This window comes from Apis florea, unplaced genomic scaffold (assembly GCF_048593485.1).
Source record: "Apis florea isolate Af1SG1 unplaced genomic scaffold, ASM4859348v1 contig_2291_pilon, whole genome shotgun sequence".
Lineage (NCBI taxonomy): Eukaryota > Metazoa > Arthropoda > Insecta > Hymenoptera > Apidae > Apis > Apis florea.
In genome coordinates this window covers 1645817-1663255 of record NW_028256553.1, presented here as the reverse complement: position 1 = coordinate 1663255, position 17439 = coordinate 1645817, and the positions used below count along the sequence as shown (strand labels likewise).

At 36.7% G+C, this 17439-nt stretch overlaps 2 protein-coding genes across 16 annotated transcripts in view; one reads left to right on the top strand and one right to left on the bottom strand.

Annotated features, from left to right (window-relative positions):
- LOC100865697 (glutamate receptor ionotropic, kainate 2) overlaps positions 1–4410 on the top strand; it is a 133825-nt gene extending 129415 nt beyond the window's left edge. For 6 of the 8 annotated variants that reach the window (XM_086903384.1, XM_086903381.1, XM_086903380.1 and 3 more), the window contains 5 exons: positions 170–395; positions 461–625; positions 873–970; positions 1990–2265; positions 2565–4410. In XM_086903384.1, the coding sequence (XP_086759510.1) occupies positions 170–395; positions 461–625; positions 873–970; positions 1990–2265; positions 2565–2657 (858 nt within the window). In that variant the 3' untranslated portion in view covers positions 2658–4410. Of the gene's footprint in view, positions 1–169; positions 396–460; positions 626–872; positions 971–1428; positions 2266–2564 lie in introns of those variants that run through there. The other 2 variants (XM_086903382.1, XM_086903383.1) reach the window with 2 other exon arrangements.
- A 107-nt stretch (positions 4411–4517) lies between these two features.
- The window catches only part of Sesn (Sestrin), a 157555-nt gene continuing 144633 nt past the window's right edge, over positions 4518–17439 (bottom strand). For all 8 annotated transcript variants that reach the window (XM_086903386.1, XM_086903390.1, XM_086903389.1 and 5 more), the window contains 5 exons: positions 16001–16183; positions 15414–15654; positions 14720–14985; positions 12747–13121; positions 4518–11780 (listed from right to left, as the gene is read on the bottom strand). In XM_086903386.1, coding sequence (XP_086759512.1) covers positions 11694–11780; positions 12747–13121; positions 14720–14985; positions 15414–15654; positions 16001–16183 — 1152 coding nt within the window. In that variant the 3' untranslated portion in view covers positions 4518–11693. The remainder of the gene's footprint in view (positions 11781–12746; positions 13122–14719; positions 14986–15413; positions 15655–16000; positions 16184–17439) is intronic.

The window sequence follows — 17439 nt, the reverse complement described above, 5'->3', positions numbered from 1 at the left end:
AAGAAAAATCTAAAATCTATTGTATGTGTTCCTTACCTTATATGGAAAAAGTCGCGAGTATTTTTTTTTTAATAATATCAAAAAAGATCCAGAAATAAATTGAGAAACACTAATTTCCCTTTGATCGTATAAAGTAATAATATTTAATTATTACGCGAACAATCTTTAGGATTCGATGATCGAGACGTACAAGAAGATGTGGCGATTCATGGAGAATAAGAAGCCATCTGTATTCGTGCCCACTTACGAGGAGGGGATCCAGAGGGTTCTTCAAGGTGATTACGCTTTCTTAATGGAATCCACCATGCTGGATTACATCGTGCAAAGGGATTGCAATCTAACGCAAATCGGTGGACTTCTGGATAGCAAAGGATACGGGATTGCCACGCCTATGGGTAAAATATATCTTCCCTTATTTCTACATTCTCTGATGTTTCAACATCAATCGCTTCTCTTGTAGGTTCTCCTTGGCGTGACAAGATATCTCTGGCGATTCTAGAACTCCAAGAGAAGGGAGAGATCCAGATGTTGTATGACAAATGGTGGAAGAGTCCTGGCGACACTTGCATGAGAACGGAGAAAGGGAAGGAGAGCAAAGCGAATTCCTTGGGGGTTGACAATATAGGTAATCCTCGAAAATATATTTTCAATGTTTCACAATTTATATTCTATATTGCTTGAATATGATTTCTGTTCAACACATCCAATCTTTTCCTTCTTTGTTTCGACCGTTTGTCGCGACCCACTTCACACGAATCGCAGTCGAACCTCATCGACCAGCGAGAAATCCAAGAAAAAGAAGTCCTGCTCGCGATCAGGGCTAATGAATTTTTACATTTGCCTAAAGTTCAATTTCTTCTGTTGCATTTTAGGCGGAGTATTCGTTGTACTACTGTGCGGACTGGCGTTCGCCGTGGTGATCGCAATTTTCGAGTTCTGCTACAATACCAGAAGGCCGCCGCCGGAACAGGTAAGTATTTCGTCGAAAAACCAGCTTCTTCTGCAGGCAAAGATTTAATCCTTAACTACTGATAACTAGATTTTAAATAATGTGAACATATACGAGAAGAAATACGAATAAATCAAATTGCAAAAACTTGTTGTTGTTCTTGTTTTTGTCAAACTAATACGCGAAAGAGTATTAAGAAGAAAAAAAAAGAGAGAGAGAAGTGGAAATTTTTACACTCATTTACAGTGGGAACAATGCACAACGAATACATTTCGCGGAATCAGTTGTTAAGGATTAAAGGAAAAAAAAAGAAAGAAAAAGACGGAAGGAAAAAAAAAAGGAGGAGAAAGAACAGCGTAAACACAGGATACTTATTTACACGTGACAGTAGAATATTTTTCTAGTGGTTTGTATCGCGAATCGTATCCGCAAGGAACGGTTCGAGAACAGATCGTGGGAAAAAAGAAACTTTTTTCCAGGCATTGCCGCCATCAGCTTAGGATTGCATGTATTTTTGTCACTTTTGTGTTCCATTTTGTGGCCCACCGTGGATTTTTCCGCGAAGCAGCATGAACTCATCCTTCACTGAAGCATGCCAACCAACTGCGAATGCACGAAGCTCAGTTGACAACCAAGGTCCGTTTTTTTTTTCTCTCTCAAACTTCGTTGTCTCCCATAATTCGATTCTCCTCGTTTCAACTTTTTCAACGTCTGTTCGTAATTGCACGGTATCTCGCAATATATCCTATACAAACATAATGCAAAAAAAGAAACGAGCTTAAAATTTTCGATACGCTTTGATTTGACGATATTTTTTTTGGAATGAATATATTCTTTGTTCTTTCATGTATACTTATTTTTTAATTTTTTGGAAGATTTTTAGAATGCAATGAAGATTCTGTTTCATACTTTGGATAATACTTCCCTTGTTTTTCCATAATTTAGCCAGGGGAAAAAATTGAAAAATTATCTACAAAATTATCTCACCGAATATTCGTTAAATAGAGTTTCCATCTGTTTTTATGATTTTACGAACGCAGAGAGCTCCAGTATCGATACCAATCTGTTCGGATTCTCTGCAAGGAATATCGCAATCCGTGCAACAACAGACGCAGCAGCAGTCGCAACAGCAACAACAGCAACCGAATCAGCAGCAGGAGTCTTTGTGCTCGGAGATGGCGCGAGAACTGTGCCGCGCGTTGCGATGCCACGCATCCTCGAGACGGCGACGCACCTGCGAGAAATGCTCGACCCATGTGCTCGGCTATCCGCCGGACAATCCCACTGCCACCCCTCTGAATGGGATGAGATCGCAGGTCGGTGATCGTAGATGATTTGAATTGTAAATAATCGAAACCAAAATCTTTAAACACAAAACGTATTCATCGTAAGAAGTAAACTTTCCAACAATAAACGTGTAATTTTTACAACAACAATGACAATTTTTCGAATAATTTTTTGAATGAATGATGATTATTGAATCATGGACGTTATCGTTTGGAGAAAATTTCGAAATGAATTTCATGCGTGATCTTGAATCATATATACTCGAATAAAATCACGATTGAATTGAATAAAAATTTTGAAATTGGATTAAAACTTTCCTAAATTGCAGAGAAGCAGCCTGGGTGTTCCCACAGTCGAACTGCCGCCACACGTCCACATGCATCATCACGCGCCACCGCCACACGACTACGATGGAACTTAACTCACGAACCTCGTCGCATCATTGCGATCATCTCTTAGGGCCTAACGAGCAACAAAAAATGAACTGGATAGAAGGGGAAAAAGTACAATAACCGAGGAATAAAATCTTTTTTTTTTTTTTTGAACAAGAAGAAAAGAAAGAAATGTGAATAAGGATAAAAGAAAGATCAACAAGAAAGTACAAAAACGCATCAAGTGGCAGCGAACGGATCAGATCGACCAGAGATTCGTCCTTTCCATTTTTTTTTTCTTTTCTAGAGAACGAAGTAGTTATCCCGCCGCGGGTATCACGTCGATAATCACCCAGAGAGAACGAACAATTTGCACAATTTCTGATACCGTGTCGTTGTTCCGCGTCGGAACACGAGCGGAGGAAAATAGTTCTCGTATTATTATATATATCCACTTCCTTTTCTCACCGAAAAAAGAAAGAAAGAAAGGGGAAGAAAAACGGACTCGTTTCACTTTCTACCGTAGAAGTTGCACCGAAGACAGATTGTTCGCACATTGTTCGATAATAAAATCGCGGAGCGGAGGGATCGATTGTGGAGAATAAAGAAACGAACAGATATCTATCCGAGGGAGGATAAAAATTGAAAATAATTTTTTAAGAATTCTCGACAAGCTATCTATCCTTTTTTTTTTTTTTTCCTTTAGTGGAAGCGCCCTATCAAGTTTGTTTCCAGACTTATTTGTCAAGGATACAGATGTGTGGAAATTTTTTAATTTGTACGCGATTTTTAATTTGTAAATCAAGTTGGAAAGATTGTGCGCGCTGTTTTTAACAAGAATGTTAACGAGAATGAGGCGAAAATATTGAATTTTTATATTTCGAAATATTAGATAGGAAATTTTAACCAAGATGGATAGCTTTTAGAGCGAGCGTTTAATTTACATGTAGTAGCTATAAAAAGTATTTATCGCATCATTATATTTATATACCAATTAAACAGATCTAAATATACATGTATATATATTCTCTTCGTTCAACATTTCATTATTGAAAAATAGAAATATGTGCGAATATTTTTTCTAGCCACTATACGTACAACATAAAACACGATTATTAAGTTTCGATCGATCCCTGAAAAATCACCCGATGTACACGCCTATTGTCAAATTTTTCTAACCACTTTGTACAAATCAGGATGATTAAGTAGAAATCGAATCGTAGGTAAATAAAACATAATCGAGTATTTTTCAATTAGAATGTTTCACCTTCGAGGAAGAGTCGAGTTCGAAAATGAGAAACTTGAGCTTTCCTTCCACTCGCGGCCAAGATAAGTTGCGCGTATCCTAGATTCCAGCCGACGATTCGATGCTTCCTATATTTTCCACGCGATAGAACGACGCGCGATCGATCGTAGAAATCGGGACGCAGGAATCACGAAAGGCAGTGAAACATCGATATCAGGCCGTTGTCTTCTTTTTGCCTTTTTTTGCGCGAACGAACCGCACCGTAACGAAAACGCAAACGAATTTCTTACATACTTAAACAACCACCAGATACACACACACACACACTACATACATAGATACAGATCCGTGTAAATACCGCGGCGGTACGCGCGAAAGTAGACGATCCCATTTGCGAGTATTTTAAAAAAATAGAGGAGGCAAGGGAGTAACTGTTTAGCGTTAAAGGAAAACAAAAAAAAAAAAAAGTACAACTAAGTAGACGTTTGGTGTCATTTCACGTGTGTATATGCAGATAGACGGCGAATAAATGTAAAGACAAGATGATGGACACGGAATGATCGTTTTCTTCAAACCTTTCCTCGTTTTGGGACTTTTTGACTTTTTTTTGAATGTTTCGATTTTGTTTTGTTAGACTGATATTATATAAGTAATAATAACAATATAGGTTGAAAACGATTCAATTTTACGTATTCATTTTAAAATACAATAATAAATTTATAATATAAAATTAAGAAGAAATATAATTGATATTAAGCGAGATTAATAATATTATTATTCGTGAAATCTCCTTGTATTCAACAAACATAATTACGCATAGTTTTTAAAGAGTGATTAACTATATGTGTATGTATATATATATATATATATTTTTGCTCGTTAAACTTTTTTTTTATTTTTTTGTTATATATTGTAAAATTAATATAATCAAAGTGTTTTTTCCTTAAATGGCAATGACGAACGTGTTAGAGAGAAATTAAAATTAAAAATTTTACAAAAATTATATTTTGGACATTAAATTTAAAAGATAATTTAATTCACACAAATCTAAATTCTTCGTTCCATCCCGATGAACATTATAAGTGAATAAAAATTTGATTGATCATTTTTTTTCTTTTTTTTTATATAACATCATTTATTAAGGGATAAAATAAATGACAAATAACATATCACTTATATGAAACTATAACATTTCTTAGTGTTCATCATTCGTTATGATATAAAAGAAATCACATCACATACGACCCTCCACATACTTAACACTTTCACAGCTAGTTGTCAGCTCGATTCGCACCGTCATCTGACCCCTCCCCTTCTCTTTTTCCTTCTCTTCGAAATTTTGGAAATCTTTTAACAAGATCTTTTCAATTAAAACCAATCGGTTAAATCATATTGCAATGAACAACGGAAGCTAAAGAAATCTCGAAACGTTCTTTTTGTGGCCTCGAAATAATTCCATCGTGAACCTCGAAGCGAGGAACTTGGGCGACTCACGCCACGGTCTATGATAAGATTAGGCGTCGACCGCGTCGCTTAATCGAATCAACGTGACTGTGATGTTACAGGCGGAGTCGCGTGATTGGAATTCTCTTCGAGTTTTTCTTTGGGGATTTGAGGAAGAATCTTTGTATTCGAGCGAGCGACAAAAGAAGATAAGAAGAAGAAACGAAGAAAAGAAATATATATATAAATGAAATATCGAAAATGGGAGTTGCGACAGATTCGAGCGGATTCGAGCTGACACAAGCGTGCCTACGATTTCTCTTGACACGATACAATAATAATAATATAACCGACTGAATCCATTTGGAAGGGTCTAGTCAAATCACTTGTAATTATCACACGATCATACTCGACACGGTGGCATGTAAATGTTGTTCCATTATTTTTCTTTTTTTTTTTCATATTTTTTTTTATTTATTTATTTTTTTTTTATTTTCTTTTTATACGGTTTTCACCTTTTTCTATTGTAATATGCATGTTTATTTTATTTTATTACTTTTTTTTTTGTGACTTTCGGAGGTGGCTCGAGCTCGCAATGCGAACACGCGATTTGATGAACGGATAGATTTTCCCGAAAAATACATGTTCTCTCTATATAAGATGTGTGTATGTGTTTGTGTGTGTGTGTGTAAATGTGTGAGCCTGTCGATCTATCGTCGAAATTTAAAAAAAAAAAAAAAAAAAAAAGGAAAAAAATAGAGAATGAAACGAAGTAGAATAATAATTATTATTAAAATTAATTACTTAATAATTAAGAAGAAAGCAAAGAAGCGATACGCGTACGCGTGTTATGTATACATGTGGTGTTGTATCTATCTCTTGCGTATAGAACAAATGCCTCGCTCTTACTTTTCGATCGAATACTCTCCGAGTCTTTTTTTTTTTTTTTTTCATTTTTCCCTTTTCCTCGTCCACCTCCACAATTTTTTTTTTTTTTATTTTATCATTCTCTGCGCTTTTCTTTTTTTTTTTTTTTTTTTTTTTTCCCTTTTTAAATCGAGGCGTCAAACTTCTAAATCCCTAATTCTTGTGGCGCGATCCTCTCGCCGTTCCTTATTTTAAAATAAAACGCGTAAAACCGGGGAAACCGGAAACTATTTCGAGTCTCCAACCAGGTTTCCTTAGCTTAAAATAAAAAATAGTAGAGAAATAAATGGTAAAAATACACGCCGCCATCATATTGACGATGGGAAGAATCGCGCCAAAAGATCGGAGAGGGAGAAATAAAAAGAAATTTATCAATGAAGATCGTTGTCTCCTCGCCCAACCTTCTTCCTTCTCCCCATTTCTCGCTTGTAAAAACGACAATTTTCTTCTTTCTCTCTAAATCTAACAAGCGCGGAGCTTCATCTCTCGCTCTCTCTCTCTCTCTCTCTCTCTCTCTCACACTCTCTCTCTTTCTCTCCCTTCAAACTATTAGAATGCTTATTTATTTCATGAGATCATTACGGACGTCGATTCGTACCGCGAACATCGCAAAACTTTTTTAATTCCTCTCGTATCGCCTCGAGGCGTTCTCTTCGTCGAGTTCTCTCCGCTTTTTTTTCTTCTTTTTTTTTCTTTTTTTTTTACGATTCACAAATATTCTTGTTTTTACAATTTACAAACGAGTTGGATGTAAACGAGCTACTATGCGAAGAAAGAGAGAAAGAGAAAGACGGGCAAATAAGAAGAAACAAGGGAGAAGTATATATATATATATATATAAAGAAAGATGGAATGGAGAAGAAAGTGAAATATTTAGCTCAAAGACGAATCTTTCTTTTCTACTTTCGAACGACGGTGAATAAAATACGATAGAGAATAAGAAATACGATTTTTCGATGAAAATTGGTGTACAAAAACGGATGATGATCGAATAAAAGTTGCCTCGACAAGCCTCGATAGCGAAAAAAATTATCTTTGGTCAGAGAGATCTATCCCTTTCCTTTGCTTTTCTTCAAAATTTTCTCGCTTCTTCTTTAACCGTTTACACACGCCGTATCGACGCGTCGAGTCGACGAAAGAGAAAAGAATACATTAAATATATACATATATACGCGTTTAAATAATTTTCTTTTTTAAATATCGCACCAATATAAAAAAATATTATTAAATACGAACACGATCGTCGAAAATCGTTCGAGAAGAAATATGTATATCGAATTTTCTTCTGAAACATGCAAAACCGAGAAGAGGAGAAAGAACCGAAAGCGATTCGCGTCAAGCGTAGCGGCTCTGTAAACGATTAAACTCTCTCTGCGTTCTCTAATCATTCACAGGCAATCCATTGTGTTCGTATCTGTGTGTACGTTATGTGTATTTGCGTGTGTTCGGTCATTAGGCGAAAGAAAAGAATAATTAATCGAAGGGGATAAAGAGAAAAGTGCGTGTGAAAACAAGAAGAAAAATGAAAAAGAAGAGAAAGAGAGAGAAAGAGAATTGTAGAGATAAATGAATCGTCAAAGAAACGTTGAATACTGTAATAGAGTAACTCGTCATTTTCCCTCGTGGTTTCGTTCGCTCGTGTGCTACGGCATGCTGACTAATCAAACGATTTCTTTTTTTCTTTTTTTTTTTTTTTTGTAGATTTCTCAATCCATCGAATCTTAAAGATTTCTTGCAGAGATTGTCGCCGTTCGAAGAAATGTCTTCGCTCAAGAAATGTTTCGATATCCATCAAACGAAACATTGAGGTATATGCGTCTTGAAAAAATTATTCGACAATTTCTTCAAAAAATCTTCTCGAAACGATGAGCGAAGAACGTGTAAAGCGAAGAACGAACGAAGAAAACGCTCGGTGGCGCCATCTCTAATCCCGTCTACGTCTAAAAGATCGTTTCTAGAAACGATCGACGCTCGCGAGACTCGCCCTTTGATTAAACTTTTCAAGTGATATGTGGGGACGTTGTTGAAAACGCGTCGCTGTTGGTCGAAAAGTCTAAAGGTGTGTATGTGTGTGTGCTTGTTCGCTGCTTCAATCGTAATTAATTAATTTCTCTTAATACCACTGTCGGATCCACCTGTCCTCCTCCACCTCTTTTCCTCTCTCTCGATCGCGAATCGGTCGCTGCACAACTCCGCGAGATTTACAAAAAAGAAGATTTGTTTCCCTTTAAATCTACGATTGGACAGATATCGAATCGATTTCGCGTTAATTTCTCGGCCAATATGCGATCGAGAGAAACATGCGACCGACTCTCTTCCGTAGAAACGCAATTACTCCGAATCATATATACGAATATACGATAATTTTCAGAGCGCGCATATACACAATTACATAATTAAAGAGACACCGTTAATTTACAAACGCTACATGTATATCTCAGATGTTTTTTTCTTTTTTTTTTCTTTTTTATCTTTTTGTCGTTTTGCTCTCCCTTTTTGCTCTCTTTCGTGCAAATATCGATAATACAATCGCGCGCGCTCCGCTCCTCTCTCTTTTTCCTCGTAAAATGTATAGACGCTTTCGTATGTACGCGTGCGTACATACAAATATATATATATATATAATATTCATATATATAATATATATCAGCCCTTTTTTTTTTGTTTCTCATCTCGATAATGCATATATGTGTTATACATCTATTTTATATATATAATATGCGATCACAGACACGTGTAATTCGCGTGTATAGAGTTTGCTTACTTTTTTTTTTTTTTCCATTCTACTTCATCTTTTTTTTTTTTTTCTTTTTGTGCCACACGTTCTCTTCCGTGTATACCTTAACGACTTAATATGGATTTGATTTGTTTAAACAGCCTCTCTATCCTTCTCGCACACTAACGCCGCGCGTGCGTTCTACTGTTTTTTTTTTTTTTATTTTTTATTTTTTTCTAACCGTTTTTTGATGATCAGAAGGGGCGAACATATTTATCCTTATCAAATGTTTCTCTTTTATCTTCGCTTTGTATTCTTTTCCTACGAGCTCGTCGTTGTGATAAAACAACGTTACGCGAAAGGCATGAAAATTCGTTGATAAAACGCACGCGCGTAAGCGGACAATCGCTTTTCGAGTCTTCGTTCTCTTTTATTTCTTTTTTTTTTTTGTTTGTTTGTTTGTTTGTTTTGTTTCACACTCGTTCGCCCCTTCGCTTGGTCCATGCCATTTATTTCTTTCGTTTACGTCGTTTAAAAAAACGATTCGACTCGCGAACGCTGCACCATCGTTATACCAAAAAAAAAAAAGCGCGAGCAAGTTTAGCCGCACGTTTTAAGCTCGTCGAAGACGCCTGGTCTTCGGACAAAAAGGGACGAAGAAATTTTGTTTGAAATATTTGGTACAGCGCGCGCGACTCACGCGCGCTCCTACTATGTACTTCTTTTCTCCCTCTTTATCTTCTTTTTCTTCTTCTTCTTTTTCTTCGTTCGATATTTCGCTCTAGAATGATACATTGTCGCAATATTTCAAGTTGGTGACAGTTGCGCCATGATCCATCGTAAATAAACACAGCCGATAGGCATTGCTTGTCTCTGCGCATGCGCGCATCCCAGCGGCCCGCCAAACTGCGGCGATTTGAAATTAACCGCGCCTCGAGGCCGCGCATGCGCTCGCGCGCAGATCGTCCTATGATCTAAAGACTTCATTTTTTTTATCACCTGTACTTCTCGACACACACGGATACGACGAAAACGAAGGTACACTTTTTTGTCATTTTTTTTTTTTTATATTATAGCTTTCTCGTTATACGATAGTCAATGAAATTAAACGAGGTTAAAACATATATAATATGTACAGCGCAAAACGCGGCCATAGCGCGAAAGACAAACTGTTCCTCTTCCTTTCCCCCCCCCCCCCTTTCTTTTGCATTCTCGCTCATCCTCGTCTCTCGCACGTGCCTGACCGGACGCGATGAAACGAGGCCCGATTCGACAATTTGGCCATTCCCATAATTTGAAACACAGTGTACTAAATACATTTCTTAATTTAATCCTTACGATTAATTGCAGTGCCGTATCAGCAAATCGTCTCGATATACAAAGTGTCGCGAAAGATACTTCTCTCCCTTTCCCCTTTATCCTAAACTCCATGCTTCGCCCTCTAAACGCGTCGTGTTTAGTTAGTAATAAAACGTAGAAAAAGGAAAATGAAACATAGAAAAAGGCGCATAAAAAAAAAGGAGAAATCGCGCACATACTGCAATAATCATTATATATCCTCTATGGTACACGTGTGCGAGTGTCGTGAAACGGAAAGCGGGAAGGTACATCGTCGAAAAGCGTCTAGATATTTCCAACTCTATCAAAATATTGCTATGGTCGGGGAAGGGGTAAAAGCTTCAACAGATCTGAAACGATATAACGAAACGCGCAAATAACAGTCTACTACACAAGATATCTTCGCGAACATAGAAAAATACGAGTGTCTATTTACAAAACAAACGATAAACCTTTCTCTCTCTCTCTCTCGCTCGCTCGTTCGCTCGCTCTCTCTCTCTCTCTCTCTCTCTCTTTCTCTCCTCTTCTGTGCTTGTCTGTTCAATGTTTCGGTCTCTCTTTTTTCCTCTCAGGTATCCTCTTCTCTCCACCCCAAATCAGGAGTGTCCAAAAATTCGAAAAGTAAACCGTGCGGGAAAAAGAAGCGCATCCGGAAGTAGAAACGGTTGCGCGCCAAATACAATATGACAGCTCTCGAATGATGCGCCTCGAACGATTCAGAGACGAAACCATCGATAGCCTACCATCGATTCAAGGATGGGTAATGATTATTCTTTTTCTTTTTTTTTCTTTGTCGCCGTGATCGATCAACATTCGTCGGTGTATCGCGACGCATATCGCGTCGAATTTTTCTCTCCTCTTCCACGCGCCCCGCGGTTTCCCTCTCGTTTCGATTGCTTCCTCCAGATTCAGCACTGACTCATCAAAGAATTCTCGGTCGTTTAAAGTTACGAGCAAACGGCGGACACTCTGCAACGATCCTTCACAATGGACACTCGAGTTTGGGCCGCTTTTCCCTCTCTTTCTCTACACGTGTGTGTGTGTGTGTGTGTGTGTGTGTGTGTGTGTGTGTGTGTGTGTGTGTGTGTGTGTGTGTGGTGTGTGTATATGTTTGTTTTATTACATACGCGTACGCGTGTACGTGTGAGTATACATCATAACGTGAACTCCTCTCTCCTCTTATGGATGGATAAAGACAATTGTGTGTAGATGATGGGTACGTGTGGTGAAGATACATTCTTTTATATACTGAAGTGAGAATCGGTGTCGCGTTCGCTCGTTCCTTTCTGTGCCGTGTGCAGAGTCCGCAAAGACGACTCGCGTGAATATCCGTGGCGCGAGTTACACGATAAAATAAACCGACGACAAACTGACAGACAGCAAGTAGATGAAGGAGCTTAGGCGACGATACTTCGCTTAGGTCATATATCGCATCACGGCGCGAAGCGCGTACAGTAGCTCGGCTTGCATTCGTGCCTCCAGGATCATCAGGTTCACGTGGACCTGAAAATAAAAGGATTGATTATGTAGCGTGATGATTTATCTACTTTTTCCGGCATAAGAGAATCTTGTATATACTTTTTATCTTTCTCATTTTGATTAATTATCTTTAAGAGAATTTGTAAAATTATGCAATAAGTTGAATATTTCATCAATCTTCTTTTTATATATATAAAACTTGAAATATTTTTTCAGACTTTATTCTGTTAATGAAAAAAATCTATATTTAACAGGTAAACTATGGATGTTTATGCAAATTCGTATTTTTATGGATGCAGCTAAGAAACTTGATTCATCTGTTAAATAATACAATACGTACACTCCTGTCCATAAATCCTCAGACAATCAACAATACGTTTCTAAATATAGACAAATAAAGATTATGATTGTAATATTTTTCAACAATATTAACATAAGTTTACTTTCATTTTAAGCATCAAACAATAATGACACTTGATATTATTAAAATATTTAAATAGATTAATTGATACTTCAAAATAATTTTTTTGTCCATCACAAAAATATAATTTAATCTATTACGAATGCTTTAACGATATTAAAGAAGAAATCGAATCGATACGAAAGCAGATTAAATTAAACAAAAACAATTTTAATTCACGAATTAAAATCCCCAATGAGACCATGTCACCATACTCGATATATATATATATTATTTTTTATATATTTCTATTAGATGCATTCCATAAATTTCCACGTAATTAAATTTTCCCCCGTGTGCATCAACATTCTATAATCCATAACCCGGCAAAGACGCGATAAAATCGAACATTCCCCCGGTTTTGACCCGTGAAATAGCAACACGTGAAATATGTACATAACACTCGAAGCAGGGAAATCATATGTAAATAGCATTATGCATATCTCCTTACGTAAACCTGAGTCGGCTCAAAATCGACAAACATTTATACACACACGATGATAAACAGGCACGTGTTTAAGGCTACCAACCTTCTCGCTGTGCTTGAATTCCCTCATCACGCGATCGTAATCCCTTTTGGTCACGCGTTCAGGGTAACAAACGGCGCTCTTGATGAACGTCTTCAGGCTGCGCTCGAGGAGCTGGTTAACCTCGTTGTAATCGTAATCGTCGTGCCTGATACCGAACATGCACTGAATGTAATTCCAGATCGCCCGTCTGAAACGGGACGTGTCCACCTTGCTGTGCGTGCCCATCGTGTAATAGGTGAGATTGTACGCCGTTTTGAATTTGTCGTCGAGCAGATTACCGACGTCGTTGTAGAGACGATTCACCAATGAATAACCATGATCGTCCCATGAGTAGTCTTGCACGCGGAACGTGGGTATGTCGCTCAATTGGCCACGCTGAAACAAAAAAAAATTAATTCGCGGTTAGAGGAGGATTGGAGAGTCGTTTAAAATTTTGAGGATACGTATGTGATATGTGCTTAATTTTAAATTGGGGATAGGAAAATGATAAATTTTGTTGTTTTTTTACGATTTGGAACTTCGAATAGTTCTTTAACTCTCGATGAAACGAATACTACTTTACTAAGAACGAGGTGTATTCGAAATTGAAACTCAGAAATTTGTGCTATTTTTTGGACATGAACTTTGAAACTTTCGAAATTTGGATAAAGAATAATTTGTTAAAACTTCTTGGCAAAATAAATAAATAATTAGGGATGGGGATTTTCCCGAAACTTTCTTGGAAAAATATATTCTGATTTTTGAATTTGATTTGAACGAAGTTTCGTATTCACAAGTTTCATAAGTCTTGTCTCTATTTTAACAATATAATTTTAAGAAAGCACTTGCAACTTTTCGGCTATTAATTTTCAAACATCCAAATGTTTACGCAAGATTTAAATACTGTTAAATCACAGAGGAAATGAGGTTCTTCATTTTCGCGAGAATCCGAGCATTTAAAGTTTATCGATTTCGATTGTGTATATATATATATACGTGTTATAAATATTCATAGGATCAGTCGATTGTAATCGAATCGAAAATTAAATATTCGTTGTCGAGGTTCGCGCGTCGCCTTGAAACGCACTTTCGAATTCAGCTTCGCGAATTATGATACGATAGATACCACGATGTTGATTCTGAGCTGTTATGAAACGAATATAGTGTATCGAAATAACCTCGGTCTTAACGCCGACATTTTTTTTTTCCATAGCCGTTTGCATGCTATCTTGTCTGCAATTTTTTTTATAAAATTTATTATATATCTAGTAATGGCGTAGTATATCCAATAACGCAAGTAATCCAAGGAACTGGTAAACATTTAATACTAAACACTATTGGATGTTTGAAATGTAGTAAAAATATATGCAAAAATATAAAAAAATGCAATGAAAAGAATGAAAAATGACCAATGGACTTTGTGGACTTAGATTTCCATTTGTCAATCTGTCTGTATAATCGCAAACAGGTTTTCCTCATTCTAATAAATTTCCTCCATGGATCATTAATTACATCGAATTATAATATATTGTTAATCATATATAATAAAGGTATGAACTTAATTAAAAATTAACCTCGAAACTAAGTAGAAAATTCTTCTTCAAAGAACTTTATATTACGCAACATCCGTTAATATAATCATATTTAAATTTATATTTTAAAAAATTGAATTTAAATTCGGTTCCTATTTAATTAAACCTAAGAATTACATTTACAAAAGATACACTCTACTAGCAATGGACAACTATCCATTGCCTTCTTTCCATTCATAATTATATATTTTATTAAAAAAAAATTTTAATTTTTATCAAAATTAAATATTACACTTATTATACGCTACTGAACAATAGATACCTTCTCTACCTTCTTTTCATCACCTACTATAATTTTCGAGAATACCGTGTATTTGTCGATGGTAAAATAAAAGGTTTTTTCCATGACCAGTAGTGGTCCATCTTCAATTATTCGTCGCATCGATTAAGAAAAGCACTTACCTTGGCGAAATCCTGATAGATGAACGTAGGATCCTCGATGAAATGACCGATGTCTGAGTCGAGGACCGAACTACTCCTCTGGGGCGCGGCTGCCAACTCGGCGGACTGGGTCTCCACGGTCTCGAATCTCTTGGACAGTTCTTCTTGCGTGATCTGGTACGATTCCGACTTCTCGGAAAGGCGTTTCATACGTTCCATGAGCGCCTCCACGCCGACCTCCTGTTCACCTACTATGCTCGGCGAGGATGGCGGCGACGGCATGTTTTCTGCAAAGATTCGAGTAAATATCCCCCCATCGTTAACGTTCTTAATCTTAATCTGTGATATGTTGAAAGTAGTGATTAAGTGTTAAAAATGTTTGGACCTCGAGAATGGAAGCGGAATTATCTTGCTTAAATTAAAAAAAGAGAGAAGAGAGAGAGAGAGAGAGAGAGAGAGAGAGAGAGAAAATGGAAGGAGAGATAAAAATTACAATAAAAGTGATTTATAACGTGGCTCGACGTCATAAATACTATTTTACCATTACTATTTTACAATTCAAAGCTATGAAATGTTAATAACATACGGTAGAATGTCGTTAATGAGATTCGAAAAGAGAAAAGAAGAAAAAAAAAAAAAGAAAAAGATCTCCTCGAGATTCGATTTGAATTATGTTGTAAGGGATTAAGGTGAATTTAAAACGTGACCGACTTACCAGTCTTGCCGTCGCCATTCGGGATCTTCTTGGGGCTACTGGAAAGTTTGTCTTTGGCAGTTGGTACGTTATTGCTATTATCCTGGACGTTCTCTTTGTAATGGTGACCGGCTACGTTGTCCAGCTCTTCGTTAATACCGCAGGAAAAGACGAAAGACGAAAGGGAGTGGAAGTGGGCCAGAAGAACTATCGCGTGAACGACCTCGGCCAAGGACCAACTGTCCGCGCCTTTGGTCAGTTTCTGCAAAATCAAGATCGATCCATTACCTTTTTTCGTGACATTTAACCAATGACAAATTAACGGCATGTAGATAATTATAAATCAAATTGTATATAAAAATATACAATCGGTTGTGTGTGTTATTAATTTTGGTTGAAAAAGACTTTTAACGATTGCAAAAACACACATAAATTATTATAATTCAAATTAGGCAATGAATACAAATAAGCGTGTGTAATTCATCATTAATTTTGATCAAAAAAAAAAAAAAAAAAAGAATACGCTCTTAATAATTGCAAAAGTAAAAGAGCACGAGTTAGTTAAATGTCAAAAGTGTATTATTTTTTTAAGAAATTTTAAAACTTACCTCTATGTGCGTTTTGTTCAGCAACCACGGCCTATGAGCTAAAATCTTGTTAATCTCATAGAGATCTTGTAGCTTTCCCGGGATCGACTTCAAACCACGAAGCCAAGATGGATCACCGCCTTGGAGGATGAACTCTCCTTTCTGCAGGTTTATTAAATAGCTGCATTGATGTCTACCAGCAGCCTGCAAACAAAATGCATCGTGTTATTTGCTATATGCGTTTTCAATCTTTCCATTGAATGAAAATTATGAAGGGAATTCAAAAAGTTTCAAATTCGCATAATTATCTAATAAATTAATTTAAATCTGAACAGTTGTGAATTGTAATTGTATAATCTATTATCCAAGATTGTTGATAATTCTTATATGAAATAAAGATTAGAATTCTTCTTTATCTCTCAAACACGATAATGCGATAGATGTTACAAGTGCATTCTGTAAAATTTCATACGTTCAAATTTTGCAATAAATCTTCCAAAAGTTATCGTCTAAATACACAATCGATATTCGCATCGCACGTGAAAGAGATATGACCGATAACATTCTCGATTTCGCATTTCGATTAAAATCACGCGTTCTCCAAAGAAGAAACTCATCAGCACGGCTGAAAAGAATGCTCGAAGGCAAAAGTCTCGAGCAAACACCGTGTAGTATACCGCGTGCCTAACTTCAGAGGAGGTCCCGAAGAAAGAATGAGTCCTCGAGCGTGGAGACAGAAGAATCAATGGAAAAAAAAAAAAGAAAAGAAATAGAAAAGAAAGAAAAGGAACAGAAAAAAAACTAGAAAGAGGTGGTGGAGGAATGTTGGGGAAGAGACAAATTGTCGACGACGTGACGTATCGAGGCGCGAAATTGGGCAAGAGCGTATCGATCGCGTATGTTTCTCACTTTATATTGCTTTCCTACACGAAGAAAGGAGGAAGAAAGAAGTACGGTCGAGCGACTAGATTCGTCGATTCTTCGTGTTCAAAGCCGACTCGACGCGTGAAAGTTTAGAAGAAACGAACTTTGCGAAAATTAAATCGCCTTTACAGGCGAGATGAGAGTTCGGGTTCGTCGATCTTTGAGAGTGTGGATTCATTGTGTGGAAGTTTGGAAAAAGAAACAGAGAAAGAATGAATATTGCGAGAATTAGAAGTTTCGTGTAAATTCAATTTAACAATATCCAACTATCGAATTTCTCCCACGTTCGAAGAAATACTCTTCAATATTTTATTCTCGAATAAATTCTCATCTTTACAAAGTTCGTCAATCCGATCGAAAGTTCAACATCTAAAATTAAAAGAAAAAAAAAAAAGAATAGAATTTCTAGAAAATTAAATAAACGAAAATAAGACGAGATTCGTCCATCTCCGCTCTAAATTCGATTCATGGATCCAATGGTTTTAGAAAAACAAACTTTGCAAAAATGAAATAAATCACGATTAGAGATGGTGGCT